This window comes from Grampus griseus, assembly GCF_964374135.1.
Source record: "Grampus griseus genome assembly, chromosome: 5".
NCBI classification, from domain to species: Eukaryota; Metazoa; Chordata; class Mammalia; order Artiodactyla; family Delphinidae; genus Grampus; species Grampus griseus.
In genome coordinates, this window is record NC_138998.1 from 87,818,879 (window position 1) to 87,835,444 (window position 16,566).

General features: G+C 39.8%; 1 protein-coding gene across 1 annotated transcript; it reads left to right on the forward strand.

Moving 5' to 3' along the window:
* Positions 1 to 2,936: 2,936 nt before the first annotated feature.
* DPPA2 (developmental pluripotency associated 2) lies at positions 2,937 to 14,224 on the forward strand (the record flags this gene model as incomplete). Its single annotated transcript, XM_082655435.1, has 7 exons — positions 2,937 to 2,960; positions 4,720 to 4,867; positions 6,506 to 6,666; positions 7,086 to 7,139; positions 7,539 to 7,797; positions 11,329 to 11,524; positions 14,116 to 14,224. The coding sequence occupies 7 exons, from the start codon at positions 2,937 to 2,939 to the stop codon at positions 14,222 to 14,224; spliced, it is 951 nt and encodes a 316-aa protein (XP_082511561.1).
* Positions 14,225 to 16,566: the final 2,342 nt, after the last annotated feature.

Consider the following 16,566-nt stretch of genomic DNA (forward strand, 5'->3'; position numbering starts at 1 on the left):
ATGTCAGATATACTTGAATTAAAAATAAGTTAAAAAAATAAGTTTAAAGAATGTGGAGTCAAATGAGTGAAGAGAAAGGGAAAGAGTGTTTTTTTTTTTTTTTGCGGTATGCGGGCCTCTCACTGTTGTGGCCTCTCCCGCTGCGGAGCACAGGCTCCGGAAGCGCAGGCTCAGCGGGCCATGGCTCACAGGCCCAGCCGCTCTGCGGCATGTGGGATCTTCCCGGACCGGGGCACGAACCCGTGTCCCCTGTATTGACAGGCGGAGTCTCAACCACTGCGCCACCAGGGAAGCCTGATCAAGCTCATTTATAATAAATGCAGAGGATAGATGACTAGCTTAAAGTGGAAGTACAAATGAAATTAGCAAAACCTAGGTATAAAACTACAGGAAATTCACACAATTCTTTAAGCAATAATAAGAACAAAAACAAAATTTGTGAGGAAAATAAAAGATGGAGGGAGAATTTACAGATTAAAGAAAATTTAAGGTGGGAATTCCCGGGCGGTCCAGTGATTAGGACTCCGTGCTCTCCCTGACTAGGGCCCGGGGTTGGATCCCTGGTCTGCTCAGGGAACTAATATACCACGTGCAGCGTGGCCAAAAAAAAAAAAAGAAGAAAAAAGAAAAGAAAATTTAAGGCACATATCCTTTTTAAAAAAATTTTTTTATTGGAGTATAGTCGATTTAAAATGTTGTCTTAGTTTCTGTTCTACAGCAAAGTGAATCAGTTATACATATATATATCCACTCTTTTTTGTTTTGTTTTTTTTGGCCACGCTGCGCAGCTTTCGGGATCTTAGTTCCACTACCAGGAATTGAACTCGTGTCCCCTGCAGTGGAAGTGCAGAGTCCTAACCACGGGACTGCCAGGGAATTCCCATATCCACTGTTTTTTAGATTCTTTTCCCATATAGGTCATTACAGAGTTTTGAGAAACATACCCTGTGCTATACGGTAGGTCCTTATCTATTTTATATTAAGGCACATATCTAATCACGGTGTGTAGCCCTTATCTGGATCCTGATTCCAACAGATTGTTAAAACAAGAAAATGAGAGTATGAGATAATTGCATATTTAAATACTGCTGGATGTTTAAACAGGCTGAATAGTGCAATAATATTAAAAAATTATTTTAAATTATTTTTAGATATGAAAAAGATATTGTAACTATAGTTGGAAAAAGTCTTTTTTTCCACCGAATTTATGAATGAAAACTATGAAGTCTGGTATTTCTTTTAAAATAACCCAAGAGAGGGGGAATAGGTGGTGGTTTAGATGAAAACAGATTGGCTGGGAGTCAATAGTTGTTCAAAGCTGGATGATGGATCCATGAGGGCTGGTGATATTACTGTCTTCTTTTATTATTTTTTTCTTTTTTTTCAGCTTTATTGAGATATAATTGACAAATAGAATTCTAAGATGTTTAAAGTGTACATTGTGATGATTTGATATAGGTATACACTGTGAACTGTCTGCTTTTATATGTTTGAACTTTCCCATAATATAATATTTTAAAAAAACAGAGGGGAAAACCCAAGAAAATAAATAAGATAATTATATTGTAATAAACGCTAAGAAAAGAAATATGGTAATGAATGGTCTTCCCACTTGAAGTCCCATCCTAACCTAAGGCACTGGAATCAATCTGTTCAGGTTACCAGGTCAACTCCCTTCTAAATCATCCAGAAAAAGCCTGTAAGTAGGGGCCACACCCAAGTGGGGAGATGGAGTGTTTTCTTGGCTGAATCTCTATGGGCCAATTCAGTTTCCATCTTGGAAGGGAGGAGCCAGGATTCCAAGCATTATCTGCCTAATCCAAAACCATTTGGTCACACCCTGATCTAGCCAATGTTTACAGACTTTTAGGTGCATAAGAACAACACTGAGGGCTGGTTGAAGCACAGATTTCTGGGTCCTGCCCTTAAGGATCTGATTCTGAAGGTCTGGGGTGGAGTCTCATAGTTTAATTTTCCAACCAGTTCTTCAGCAAACTGAGGCAGAGCCCTTGCACTTTGAATATAATATAATATTTAAGTTAAACTGATCTCGGCTCCCTGAGTCCTGAGACTGATGGACCAGACCATTTACCTAGGGGAAGAGAAAGCCCATTGTGAGACCAACGAATGTCAGAGTTGCCATACTGTTTGTGAATATATTTTCCTTTAGAAACTCTGGCTCCTTTAGAGTGACCTATAAAAACATCTGTGACTTTTCCAACCTCCTGTCTCATCACATCCTGCCCCCAACATTATCCTCCAGCAACTCCCAAGTTTTTGCAGTTCCTTCTCCTGCATTCATTAGTACATCACTTGCCTTAGCGTTATGGCTTCTGCTGTTCTTATTCTGAAGAGCCAAACCTTTCCCTTCTACTCAGCTCGCCATTATTGCAGGCTTAAAACCTGTGTTTAGATCTAGATCCAGAAGAGATCATGTTGTCCAGTCCCTACAATCTAAATCTAATCTCCCAGTGAGTGACACACCCACGGGCATAAATCAGTTATAAAATACCTTTGAACTTCTATTCCCTCCACAAAGCATCATTCAATCCATCACCAATATTGTTTACAAAGATTGTTTATTTGTTTGTAACTTGTCAACAAGTGTTTGTCATTTTCAAGTTTCACCTAAGTCTCACCTTAAAGGAATAAAACCCAAAAATTTTTTAAAAAATCAGGAGTGATATTAATTACCCAATGACTTAACTCTTGCCTAATAGACAAGCCTGGGTATAAAACTGATGAAATTATCACACTGTCAGATAACAAGGGAGGGGGGAAAAGAGGAGGAAGGAAGACAGCTCTTCTGGAAAACAGGAAGTAGGAGACATTTGCTTATAAAAGGAGAAATTGGACTAGAAACCTCAGGTTAAGAGGATTAAATTGCAGATATCCTTAACATTGCCGGCTCTGCCTTTCTCTGAGAGTTCCTTGGAATGGCACACCCAAATTGTGAGAAGGTAAGTTTGGTTTGAATTTCATTTATTTTCCCACAGATTCACTTTTTAAAGCCTTTCTAGAGCTCACTTATATTTCCGTCTTTCTGGATGTAAGACATCTCTATCTGAGAATCCTCCCTTTGCAAGCGAATTATTACTTTTCTTTCATGTGATTGCGGTATACAACTTGGGTGAAAGTAAAAAAGGAGAAACTAAATATTTCTGTTCCTAGTTCAAAGTAAGATATTTATTTTGTAGAAAGACATGTTGTAGCTGGGCAAGATAAAACGGTAAAGAAATGGAGAGCTGCCGTAAAAAGAAAGCGAAAAGGGTAACGTGGATAAGGTCAGAAAGTGACGTGACTAGTAGGTTTCTTTCCCCCAGGAGTAAGAAGCAAACCTACTCCCAATGGCCTTGGTACCAAAGGGTTTCCTGAGTAGGTTTGGGTAGTCCTGGACTAGAGGAAAATATAAATTGAGTAGGTTTCATAGGTATTTGCAGGGGCCACTATACCGGGCTAGAGAACTGAATTGGCCAATATGAAGTATGTGATTATGGGCAAGTCATATAGCTGCTTACCTCTTGAGTGGAGTGATACTCTCCCAATAATGTTCTTTTTTTTTTTAAGCTGACCAGTGAAATGTTTCCTGGAGTGCTTTGAAAAAGTGGTGTACAAAGGCAAAATCCTTTTTGCTAGCTAAAGTGCAGACGAAGGGGAAGTCTTTGAAGAGATTTAAACCGGCTGCGGAGGGACGGGCGGGAGGGGAGTGGGGGGACGGGGACGGGCCTGGCCGCATCGGATACACTTAGCTGTTCAGAGAAAAGAATATTACAATTGAGCTGGAATGGAGTTTATTCATCCTTGGATTGGAGAGGAAAAGCTAGAAACTTAAGCATATGTGACTCTATGTTATTGGTCATTTAATTTCTGAGCCTCAGTTGCCTAATTTCTAAAATATGAAAATGAATAAATTACTACAAGTATGTTATAGGATTAAATGAGAAATACAAAAAGCTCCTGGCACAGTGCATGTGGACTGTACAAAACCAGTAAATATCAGTTCCTTCCTACCTATCCACTTTATCTTTCATTCATGAAATTGTTAAAAGAACACTGAGTGTCCACTCTGTGCTGGGCACTGTGTAAGCCCTGCGATAGCAATGGAGGGTAAGACAGATACCTTTGCTCCCCTCCGGTCGTGGGGCTGAAACAAGGTTGGTATGGCTGAAGCTCAGAAAGCTCAGGACTCTTAAGCTGGAAAGGCAGGCAGGGGGCCCGGCTGTTCAAGAACTTACAGGCTACACCAGGGAGTTTTGTCTTTTAACTGAAGTATTTTGAACAAGCAGGAGAGCAGTCTGCAGAAAGGAGCCAGAATGGATTGGAATCACAGGAGATTACTGATCCTGCCAGTGATGATAACGTGAATCATGCAACAGAAGATGAAAAGGCAGAAACACCTTCTACACAGATTTAGGAGATAAAATGAAAGTATTTGGTGTTTTAACTGATGGAGAGGAAGGCCATGAAGGAAATGGTTTCCCCAAACCCAAGATTTATGCTTTAATTTCCTCTTATCATCCACATGTAAATCTGCTTTTGCCCATTTCCTCATTGTTTTTCCCATCTAATAAAGGACCTATGAATCAATACCAAATTCAGGGAATCTCAGTCTCTCCATCCAGCTATTGGCTTCTCTTATTCATTAGTTGTGCCATGAAAGTAAATATGTTAGTTGTACAGCATTAAATGAGAATCAATGATTGAGCCTTGCTTTTCCAGAATTTCTTTGAAGAGGTCTTAGGTGAAGAAAATATGGTTCTTACATTGATTCCAGTTAATGAGGAAATTGTTGAAGACCATCTAACGGAACCAAGTGTTTCTTCAACTTCAGAAGTCAAAGTGGAGTCACTGAGTCCAGATAACCAAGGTATGAGAACAACAGGGTGAGCTCAGTTTGCTGCTCCTCCAGCTCTGGAAGATTCTTCTTCCCCTGTCCTTTAACTATGCAACACCCAGCTTAAATCTCACCTTGATTATCTGTGGTAGGCAATTTCTCAAACTCTCATACTGCTCATTTGCTAAGCACCATTACTGTCTTGCTTTTAAAAAGACACAAAAACTAGGCATGTGCGCTTCCCTGGTGGCGCAGTGGTTGAGAGTCCGCCTGCCGATGCAGGGGACACAGATTCGTGCCCCGGTCCGGGAAGATCCCACATGCCGCAGAGCGGCGGGGCCCGTGAGCCGTGGCCACTGAGCCTGCGCGTTCGGGGCCTGCGCTCTGCAACGGGAGAAGCCACAACAGTGAGAGGCCCGCGTACCGCAAAAAAAAAACAAAAACAAAAACAAAACAAAAACCCAAAAAACTAGGCATGTGGAGTGCTTTGGACAGAGCATGACCTCATGGGGCAGCTAGATGTGAGCTCAAATTCCCAACCCATGAAGCTCAATCTTCTTTCCATTTTTACATACTTCTTATGAAAACCAAATCATTCCGAGCTTTTTTCATTTTCTTTTATTTCGAGCTTTTTTGAGATATAACTGACACATAAAACATGGTGTAATTTTAAGGTGTACAGGGTGATGATTGACGTACATATATATTGCAAAATGATTACCAAAATAAGGCTAATTAACACATCCATCACCTCACTTAGTTAACTTTTCCCCCACTGTGGTGAGAACATTTTAAGATTTACTGTCTTCTCAATTTTTAAGCATACATTATACGATTAACTGTAGTCACCATGCTATACATTAGATCCCTAGAACTTACTCATAACTGAAAATTTGTACCCTTTGATCAATATCTTCCCATTTCCCCTACTCCCAATTCCTGGCAACCACAAATCTACTCTCCGTTCCTGAGTTCAGCCTTTTTAGATTCCACATGTAAGATCAGATGGTATTTGGGAGACTAAATCATTTTGAAAAGCATCTAGTCTTTTGCTTGGTGAGCAATTGTTGATCAAATATCTAGCGGCTCTTAATATGACCCTTTGTATCAGGGCTTCATATGAAGGCATTGAATAAGTATTTTCAGAATGATTTTATTTTGGGGGCAAATAACGAGGGCTTCCAGATAAAGTAGACAGTGATAAGTTAAGCAAAGTGATGTGAGACAAGGTACATTTTCTCTGTAGAGAAAAATGAGGCAGGTTGACAGAATGGAGGACCATTGTTGGATGGGGTGGTTTTAATTATTTCTGTAGGGACAGATATTTTGTGGTCCAACATCTACACATTTTGGAGGAGCAATCCAATATAATGTTCTATCCAGATGGTTGTTTATGGCTGCAAAAAGCAGGTTGCTATAGGTAGTGTAAAAAAAGTGGAATTTAGAATTTCAAAATGTGTATTTGAGTCCCAGTTCTGCCATTTTAATGGTGGTGTGATCTTGGGCAAGTCCTTTAACTCCTGAATCTATTACCTTATTTGTAAGATGAAGAAAAATAGTTGATATGAATATGTACAAATTGGGTTATGAGAGATAAGTGAGAACTTCGTAAAATTTTAAAGAATTTACAAATATTACATTATTACTACTTTGGTTCTCTTCTTTTCTCAGTTCATCCTCCTCAAACAGATGAACAGTTCAAAGCTTGCCCAACATCTAGTTGTAGTAAACCAATTTATCCCTTGCCAACCATATTGCCTCCAATTAACAACGTGAGTCGGGACACTTTGCGGAAATGGTGCCAACAACTTAATTTGAGTACCGATGGTCAGGTGAGTGCACTGGTAGGAATCTCTGGTGCTTGCAACAAGTATGGGAGCTCTGCCAGCTTTTAATTTTTTAAATTAATTTTTAATTAATTAATTAATTTTAAATTTATTTATTTATTTTTGGGTCTCCGTTGTGGTGCATGGACTTCTCATTATGGTGGCTTCTCTTGTTGTGGAGCATGGGCTCTAGGTGTGCAGGCTTCGGTATGTGGCATGTGGGCTTCAGTAGTTGTGGGCCTGGGGCTCTAGAGCGTAGGCTCAGTAGTTGTGGTGCAGGGAATTAGTTGCTCCACGGCATGTGGGACCTTCCCGGACCAGGGATTGAACCCATGTCCCCTGTATTGGCAGGCAGATTCTTAACCACTGTGCCACCAGGGAAGTCTGCAGGTTTTAATTTTTATTTCCCTTCTTAATTTCCTTAGAAAATAGAGGTTTATCTGAGACTCCAGAAACATGCTTATCCTGAAAAAGATCAGGTGAGTGAGGAGTGTCGTGATGTAAGTTCTGATTGTGAATTTTTCCTCCTCTTCACCATCTCTATATGGTGGCAAGGTTTCTCAACCAAGACAATTGATATTTCCAGCCAATTAATTTCTTTTTGTCCTGGGGCTTGTCCTGTGCATTTTAGGATGTTTAGTAGCCTACATATCCATGGATTCTACCCACAGTCTGTCAGTGATCTCCCTCCCCCTATACATAGTTTTGACAATCAAAGTTTCTCTCAGTTAAGAACCACTGCTCTGAGGGAACTAATATTCCTAAACCCTTCCCACACTGACATACACAGGTCAATGTACGAAGAATGATAAAATCAACCCAAATGTCCTTGGGGCAGTGACACTTCACTGCATACTCATTGTGAATTCCATTTGCAGTATATTCCTGAATCATCACGGGAGGCCAGATTGCAGTCATGTCCAGGGAAACACAAGACGGTGACCAAGACAGCAAGTGTTCAGAAGAGGAAGATGAGTGAGAATGAGGAAAGGACTAACATGGTTGAAGTGATAACTTCAGCTCAGGCAGCCATGTTGGCAGCATGGTCAAGAATTGCTGCAAGAGCTGTTCAACCTAAGGCTGTAAATTCACGTCCCCTGCCTACCTCTGTTGAGTGCTTTCTGCCGCAAGCTTCCGGTAAGATCAACCTTAAAAAATGGTTACCATGCCAGAGAAAAAAGGCACACTTTTATTAGTCCAATACTGATGGTAGTTAAAGGGAAAGCGTTATTAAAATATCTGCAGATGGGACGTTAGGTTCATAGAGGGCTTATCTTGTGACTGATACAAAGCCAAGTTTTGCCTGAATGGCTCTCTGAGCCAGGTGGCTGAGTGGGGACACTTTCTCATCGCTAAGCACAGATCCAAGGTAGGAAGAAAGCATAATCTGGTAATGTGGTCAGCCACAGCCTGAGGTCTTCCCCTTTCTATTGGATCGGAAGAATTAATTAAAATGACCATGGTTCAAACCCTCGTCTTACCACTTCCCAGGTATGTGACATTGGCCAGTTACTCAGCATAAACCCTGGTATCCTGATTTATAAAATGAAGATTTCAGCTATTCTACTTGATAGAATGATTGTGAGGCTTATGAAATACAACTTGGTATCCTAAAAGTAGGCAATGATAATTAAAATATTTGGGGCCCCTGTCCTCTTGAGAAATCTCGAGAATAGCTTAGCCCCATCTTTCTCCAATTCCTGCTCCACTCTTTGATATTTCTGTTTTCATTTCCATCAGACCCTACCTCAGGCCAGCACAAAGTCATTCTCTTTTTTGGCTTGAATTCTTTTCCTCTCTCCATCCCATTTCCAGAGGTGTTCTGGATCCTCTTTTTCTATTATTAATTAACTTATTTATTTTTGGCTGCATTAGGTCTTCGTTGCTGCGGGCAGGCGCTCTCTAGTTGCTGCGATCCGGGGCTACTCTTTGTGACAGTGCGCAGGCTTCTCCTTGTGGTGGTGGCTTCTCCTGCTGCAGAGCACGGGCTCTAGGTGCGCGGGCTTCAGTAGTTGTGGCACGCAGGCTCAGAAGTTGTGGCTCGTGGGCTCTAGAGCGCAGGCTCAGCAGTTGTGGTGCATGAGCTTAGTTGCTCCGTGGCATGTGGGATCTTCCTGGGCCAGGGCTTGAACCTGTGTCCCCTGCATTGGCAGGTGGATTCTTAACCACTGCACCACCAGGGAAGCCCTACTCATCCTTTTAGTTCCTCTTCATTCAGCAGTTATCAAGCACCTACTGGGATCCAGGAGTGTGCCTAGCCACATTCTTTAAATTACTCTTTTAAAATTTATTTTTTTAAATTTATTTTATTGAAGTATAGTTGATTTACAATGTTGTGTTAATTCCTACTGTACAGCAAAGTGACTCAGTTATACATATACGTATGCATTCTTTTTCATATTCTATTCCATTATGGTTTATCACAGGATATTGAATATAGTTCCATGTGCTATACAGTAAGGCCTTGTTTTTCATCCATTCTGTGTATAATAGTTTGCGTCTGCTAATGCCAAATTCCCAATCCATCCCTCTCACACCTCCTCGCCCTTGGCAACCACAAGTCTGTGTTCTCTATGTCTGTGTGTCTGTTTCTGTTTTGTAGATAAGTTCATTTGTGTCATATTTTGGATTCCACATGTAAGTGATATCATATGGTATTTATCTTTCTGACTTACTTAGTATGATAATCTCTAGGTACATCCATGTTGCTGCAAATGGCATTGTTTCATTCTTTTTTATGGCTAATACTCCATTGTGTATATGTGCCACATCTTTTTTATCTGTCAGTGGACATTTAGGTTGCTTCCATGTCTTGACTATTGTAAACAGCTCTGCAATGAACACTGGGGTGCATGTATTCTTTCGAACCATGTTTTTCTCCAGATATATGCCCAGGAGTGGGATTGCTGGATCACTGGTAGCTCTGTTTTTAGTTTTTTAAGGAACTCTGTACTGTTCTCCATAGTGGCTATACCAATTTACATTCCCACCAACAGTGTAGGAGGGTTCCCCCTTTTCTCCACATCCTCTCCAGCATTTGTTATTTGTAGACTTTTTAATGATGGCCATTCTGTATGGTGTGAGGTGGTACCTCAGTGTAGTTTTGATTTGCATTTCTCTAATAATTAGTGGTATTGAGCATCTTTTCATGTGCCCGTTGGTCACCTGTACGTCTTCTTTGGAGAAATGTCTATTTAGGTATTCTGCCCATTATTTGACTGGGTTGTTTGTCTTTTTGTTATGAACTGTTTGTATATTTCAGAAATTAAGCCTTTGGCGGTCTTGTCATTTGCAGATATTTTCTCCCAGTTCATAAGTTTTTTTGTTTGTTTGTTTATGGTTTTCTTTGCTGTACAAAAGCTTATAAGTTTGATTAGGCCCCATTTATTTATTTTTGCTTTTATTCCTTTTGCCTTGGGAAACTGACCTAAGAAAACACTGCTACAATTTATGTCAGAGAATGTTTTGCCTATGTTCTCTTATAGTATCATGTCTTATATTTAAGTCTTTAAGCCATTTTGAGTTTATTTTTGTATATGGTGTGAGTATGTGTTCTAACGTCATTGATTTACATGCAGCTGTCCAACTTTTCCAACACCATTTGCTGAAGAGGATGTCTTTTCTCTATTGTATGTTGTATATTCTATTATATATGTCTTTTCTCTATTGTATATTGTATATTCTTGCCTTCTTTGTCAAAGATTAATTGAGCATAGTGTGTGTGTTTATTTCTGGGCTCTCTATTCTGTTCCATTGATCCATATGTCTGTTTTTGTGCCAATACCATGCTGTTTTGTCTTTTTTTTTCATGCTGTTTTGATTACTGCAGATTTGTAGTGTTATCTGAAGTCTGGGAGGGTTATGCCTCCTACTTTGTTCTTTTTCCTCAGGATTGCTTTGGCAATTCTGGGTCTTTTATGGTTCAGTATAAACTGTAGGATTATTTTTTTAGTTCTGTGAAAAATCATGGGTTATTTGATAGGGATCACGTTAAATCTGTAGATTGCTTTGTGTAGTATGGCCATTTAAATAATATTAATTCTTCCAATCCAAGAGCGTGGTCATCTCTACTCTTATTTTATAGTCTGACTGGGGAGATTTTATAGATATTTAAGCCTACAGTGATTGCTCCTTTCTCTCAATTTCAGACACTTGATATCTATAGGACTTACTACTCTGTTGTCTCTCAAATATCCCATCTCTCCAATTAGATTGTTCCTTAGACTTTTAAAAAAGATCCTTTTGCCTGTTTTCTATAGTTGAGGCAGTACAATGTAATGGTTAGGCAAATTGGCTGTGAATCAGAATACCTAGATCCTTGTTTTGGTTCTGGGAAAATTATGATATTTTAACACTGTAAGCTTCACTTACTTCACCTGTAAATAAGAAAAGTAAATAGAAGGTAAATATTAATGATGTTCTTAAGAATAAATGTATTAATACATGTAAGTCACTTAGCAAAATCCTGGACACAAAGCAAGTTTTCCAAAAGTTAATTGTTATTGTCCTCTGTGCTATGTAGTTTGTGAAGTTAGATTACACTGTCTTTTGGTCTACATTTTCCATGCTTCTCATTCAGTTGATTCAAGAGTGACTCACTGAGGGGTTGGATTGGGGTACGGTTACCTGATTGTAGCAGTTTATGTTTGCTTCTTTTTCCTTGCCTAGGTGTCCGGTGGTGTGTGGTCCATGGCAGACCACTCTTGGCAGACACAGAAGGTTGGGTTCGCCTGCAGTTCCATGCAGGTCAGACCTGGGTGCCTAACACTCCCAGGAGGATGATCTCTCTCTTCATGTTACCTGCCTGCACTTTCCCATCCCCAGACCTAGAAGATAATATGTTATGTCCTGAATGTGCTAAGAGGTAATCCTTAAGTATCTTTCTAAATATGACACACAGAACAATAGATGTCTAGATGGGTTTCTGAAAAATTTAGTAGGAGAAGGCAGAGGGCAAACATGCTGTTTTCTTAATTTGCCATATAGATCAGGCAAAAATAGGAAGCAAAAATAATTTAGCAGGGGCTTCCCTGGTGGCGCAGTGGTTAGGAATCCACCTGCTAATGCAGGGGACACGGGTTCGAGCCCTGGTCCGGGAAGATCCCACATGCCGCGGAGCAATTAAGCCCGTGCGCCACAACTACTGAGCCTGTGCTCTGGAGCCCGTGAGCCACAACTACTGAAGCCTGTGAGCCTATAGCCCGTGCTCCGCAACAAGAGAAGCCACTGCAATGAGAAGCCATGCACGGTGAGCCCCTGCTCGTCACAACTAGAGAAAAGCCCACACGCGGCAACGGAAACCCAATGCAGCCAAAAATAAAAATAAATAAAATAAATTAAAAAAAAATTTAGCCGTGGATTAGAACTCAGATAAATGTGGCTTCTTCTTAGCAACCTTAACAAGGTAGTTGACAAGTTAAGACCTTAACTGCCTCAATTTTAGAGAGATCTGTTTTAAGAAAGAAAAAATTAGGTTCTCATCGTATGTCAGATACTTAGCTGGGGATACAAAAATTAGTAAGACAAAACCCATGTAGCATGCTGAGATGAAAATGAGTAAGAGATGCTATGAAACTATCTGGAAAGGACCTATATTGCGGTGACTTAGGGAAACTTCAGAAGGGATTACATGTACTGAGGAAGAGTTTACCAGTTAGAAAGTAAAAACTTGGGCATTTTGGTAGTCAAAACAGCCCCTACCAATACATGGAAGAATATGACCTACTTACATTGCAAATAGGCCAATATGATTGAAGCTTATATTGACAAATAAGTCTGAGAAGGGAAGGAGCAGACTATTGAAGGTTTTATATCTATATTAAAGGTCTCATATTATCCTGTGGGTCATAGTTTCTCAGTCACTTTTGGGACATAGATTTCTTTGAGAAAATAATGATAACAACATCTTCTCCACTCAAGAAAATACACATTGTGCATACACATAAGCAATGCTTTAGGTTCTATATAGACGTGGAACTCATGAGCACAAAATTCAGCTTTTGGTGATAGAATTGGATGGAGGTGATGCAAGATGGGTGTGAAGGGAAATTAGATTTTTATTTTTTTATAGTTATATATTTTTAAAATATTTACTTATTTGGCTGCATCAAGTCTTAGCTGCAGCACACAGGCTCTTCACTGTGGCATGCAGGATCTTTCATTGCGGTGTGCGGGCTCTTTGTTGAGGCTCGTGGGCTTCTTTCTAGCTGTGGAGTGTGGGCTTAGTAGTTGTAGCACATGCAGACTCAGTAGTTGTGGCACGCGGGCTCTAGAGCATGTGGGCTTTGTTGCCCCATGGCATGTGGGATCTTAGTTCCCAGACCAGGGATCGATCCTGCATCCCCTACATTGGAAGGCAGATTCTTAACCACTGGACCACCAGGGAAGTCCTGAGGTTTTTTCTTTTTTAAGAAAGTAGATTGAAATCTTGTGACAGAGACTAGATTGGAGCGTCAGAGATTACTATAATAATTTTGGAAAGATGTAATTTATGACCTTGGTAAAGAATTTGAAGCGGAATGGGACAAATGTAAGAGTTGCAGGAGTATAGAGAACAGAATGCCATCTTATTAGAGGAAAGGCAGAAGTTCAGTTCAAGGGCAAAGAATGATACATGGGACATGCTTCACATGGGTCTAGTGTTCAGAGAAGTATGGGTTAGAGAGAAACATCTTTTGGGAGTCATTAACATGCAAACTGAACATAAGAATATGTAAGAATTAGAAGGGACTGCAGAAGAACCTTAAAAGAGAATCAGCTTATCGATGGCAGGTGAGCAATGAAGACTGAAAAAGTGCAGTTAGAGGTTGGGAGATAAATGAGAAAAAAAGCAACGGGTCGAGAGTTTCAGAAGGAAATAGTTGGTAGTGAGATGGCCATGTAAGATTATGGTTAATGCAGTGTTGCTGGGAGTGTGAATTTGGTACACCATTGGCGGTCTTTTTGAGAGTATGTTGAGAGGGTCAGGTGATAGTTGGAGCAGAGCATGTGAAAAACTAGGAACAGGTCATATTGATGATCTCTACTACCTGAGCTAGAGGAGATAGCAGTTAGTTGAGGCAGTAATATCAAAGGAGCTTGTTTGTGTCTTCCCTTCCTTCCTTCCTTCCTTCCCTCCTCTGTTTCTTTTTAATTTTTAATGGGAATACCAAGAGTAGTGTGAACAGAGAGAGGATGTGGGGAGAAGCTGTGAGGAGGAAAGGGAGAGTATGAAGATAAAGGAAGTAGAACCAATTGTAGTTTAGAGAATAGGAGCCCTGATATTAAGTGGACAATGTTGTTCCTTTGCTTATTACATAAAATCTTTTTACCCACCATCCTAGGGTTGTGGGGCAAACTACTCACAAACTCCAGAAGGGTATTCCTCATTTTACTGGTCATTTTCAAGGGGCTGGTATGTAATGGTCTATCTTATTCTAACCATTTTCCAAAATTTTTTTCTGACTTGCTTTATAGGAATAAGAAAATTATGAAAAGATTAATTGCAATGGGGAAGAAGAAGAAACCTGGTTTGGACATACCAACATCATTGCTTTTAGATGGGCCATGTCTTAATACAAAATAAATGGTTAGCGGAGGGGAAGGGGTGGGGTGTGGATAAAATGTGTGAAGGGGGGTAATTGTATGGTAATGATGGTAACTAGACTTATATCAGTTTTGTAGTGTACACAAATATCCAATTACTATGTTGTACACCTGTAACATAACGTTATATACCAATTTTACCTCAATATAAAAAAATGTTTGTTAGAATACACCAGTGAAGCCATCTAGTCCTGGACTTTTGTTGTTGGGAAGTCTTTGATTATGATTCAAACTCCTTACTAGTAATCATGAAAAAAAAAAAAGAGATAAATGATGGAGAGCCCACAGTTAAAGTGACTTGCATCCCAATGATTGCTATGCTCTGTCCTCGCCATCCTCAATGTTGCCTGATGCTTTAAGTACAGATGAGAATGTCTGGATTCTGTACTGAGGTTTACCAAAAAATGACTGTTACTGCTGCTTCAAGTACTAGCTATATAGAATGTAATTTGGTTTTATTTTAGTTAATAGATTTTTGTCTTTTTTAGCAGTCTTAAGCTTTCAGAAAAATTGAGCAGAAAGTACAGAATTCTCAAATACCACCCCTCCTCCCCACCCCATTTCCTCTACTATCAACATCCTGCCCCCGAGAGGCACAGTTGTTGAACCTACATTGACCCATCATTGTCACCCAAAGCCCATAGTTTATATTAGGGTTCATTCTTTGTGTTGTACACTCTATGGGTTTTGACCAATGTATAATGACATACTCATCATTTTAGTGTCATACAAAATAGTTTCACTGTGCTATAAAAATGTTCTGTGCTCCACCTATTGAATACTTTCTCCCCCCAGCTCCAGACCACTGATCTTCCTGTCGGCATAGCTCTGCCTCTTTACAGAATGTCATACATTTGGAATCATACAGTAGCCTTTTCAGATTGACTTCTTTCACAACAGGAAATGTATTTAAAATTCTTTCATGTTTTTTCATGGCTGGATTGCCCACTTTTTAATGCTGAATACTCCATTGCTTGGGTGTACCATAATTTATCCATTCACATATTGAAGGCCACCTTGGTTGCTTCCAAGTTTTGGCAATTATGAATAAAGCTTCTATAAACATTTGTGTGCAGGTTTTTGTGTGAACATACATTTTCAACTCATTTGGATAAATATCAAGGAACAGGATTTTTGAATCATAAGAGTATGTTTAGTTTTGTAATAAATTGCCAAACTATCTTCCAAAATGGCCGTACCCTTTTACATTCCCACCAGCAATGAATGAGAGTTCCTTCTGCTCCACATCCTCCCTAGCATTTGGGGTTGTCAGGGCTTTGGATTTTGGCCATTCTATCTTATTTTTTTAATAAATTTATTTATTTTATTTATTTATTTTTGGCTGCGTTGGGTCTTCGTTGCTGCACGCAGGCTTTCTTTAGTTGCAGCAAGCAGGGGCTACTCTTTGTTGCAGTGTGCGGGCTTCTCATTGCGGTGGCTTCTTTTTGTTAATTTTTCTGGATTAATTAGTATATTTAGAAAATCGATGTTCAACATGATTGATATAGATGGATTAAGATCTGTATTTGTTTTCATCACCCTCTTTTTGAATTTTTTTGTCTTCCCCTCTTTTCCTTCTCATTTTAGTTGAACGTTTTATATGACTCCATTTTTTTCCCCTCTCCTGTATATCAATTACACTTTCACTACTGTTTTTTCTTTGTGTGTGCTTGCCCTTGAGTTTGCTATGGTTACTAGTAATCAAGTTCTTTTTCTTTTCTTTTTTAAATATAAGTCTTTTTTAAAAAATGAATTTATTTATTATTTATTTTTGGCTACGTAGGGTCTTTGTTGCTGTGTGTGGGCTTTCTCTAGTTGCGGTGAGCAGGGGCTACTCTTTGTTGCAGTGCGTGGGCTTCTCATTGCGGTAGCTTCTCTTGCTGCAGAGTATAGGCTCTAGGCGCGTGGGCTTCAGTAGTTGTGGCACACAGGCTCAGTAGTTGTAGCTTGCGGGCTCTAGAGTGCAGGCTCAGTAGTTGTGGCACAGGGGCTTAGTTGATCCGTGGCATGTGGGATCTTCCTGGACCAGGGCTCAAACCCGTGTCCCCTGCATTGGCAGGCAGATTCTTAACCCCTGTGCCACCAGGGAAGTCCCTAGACTCTTTTTCAAATAACAATATAGCAATTCATGAGTATTGCAAGTGCCTTGTAATATAGTATTTCCAACTCCTACTTCTCCCTTATAACATTGCTGTCATTCATTTTATTTATCCATCTATTTATTTTGAACAAACATATGTTAGATCAACTAGGAATAAGAAAAATAAAAGATTTTATCTCCTTTTACTTCTTTTCTAGAACTCTTCTTTAGAGCTGAGTTTC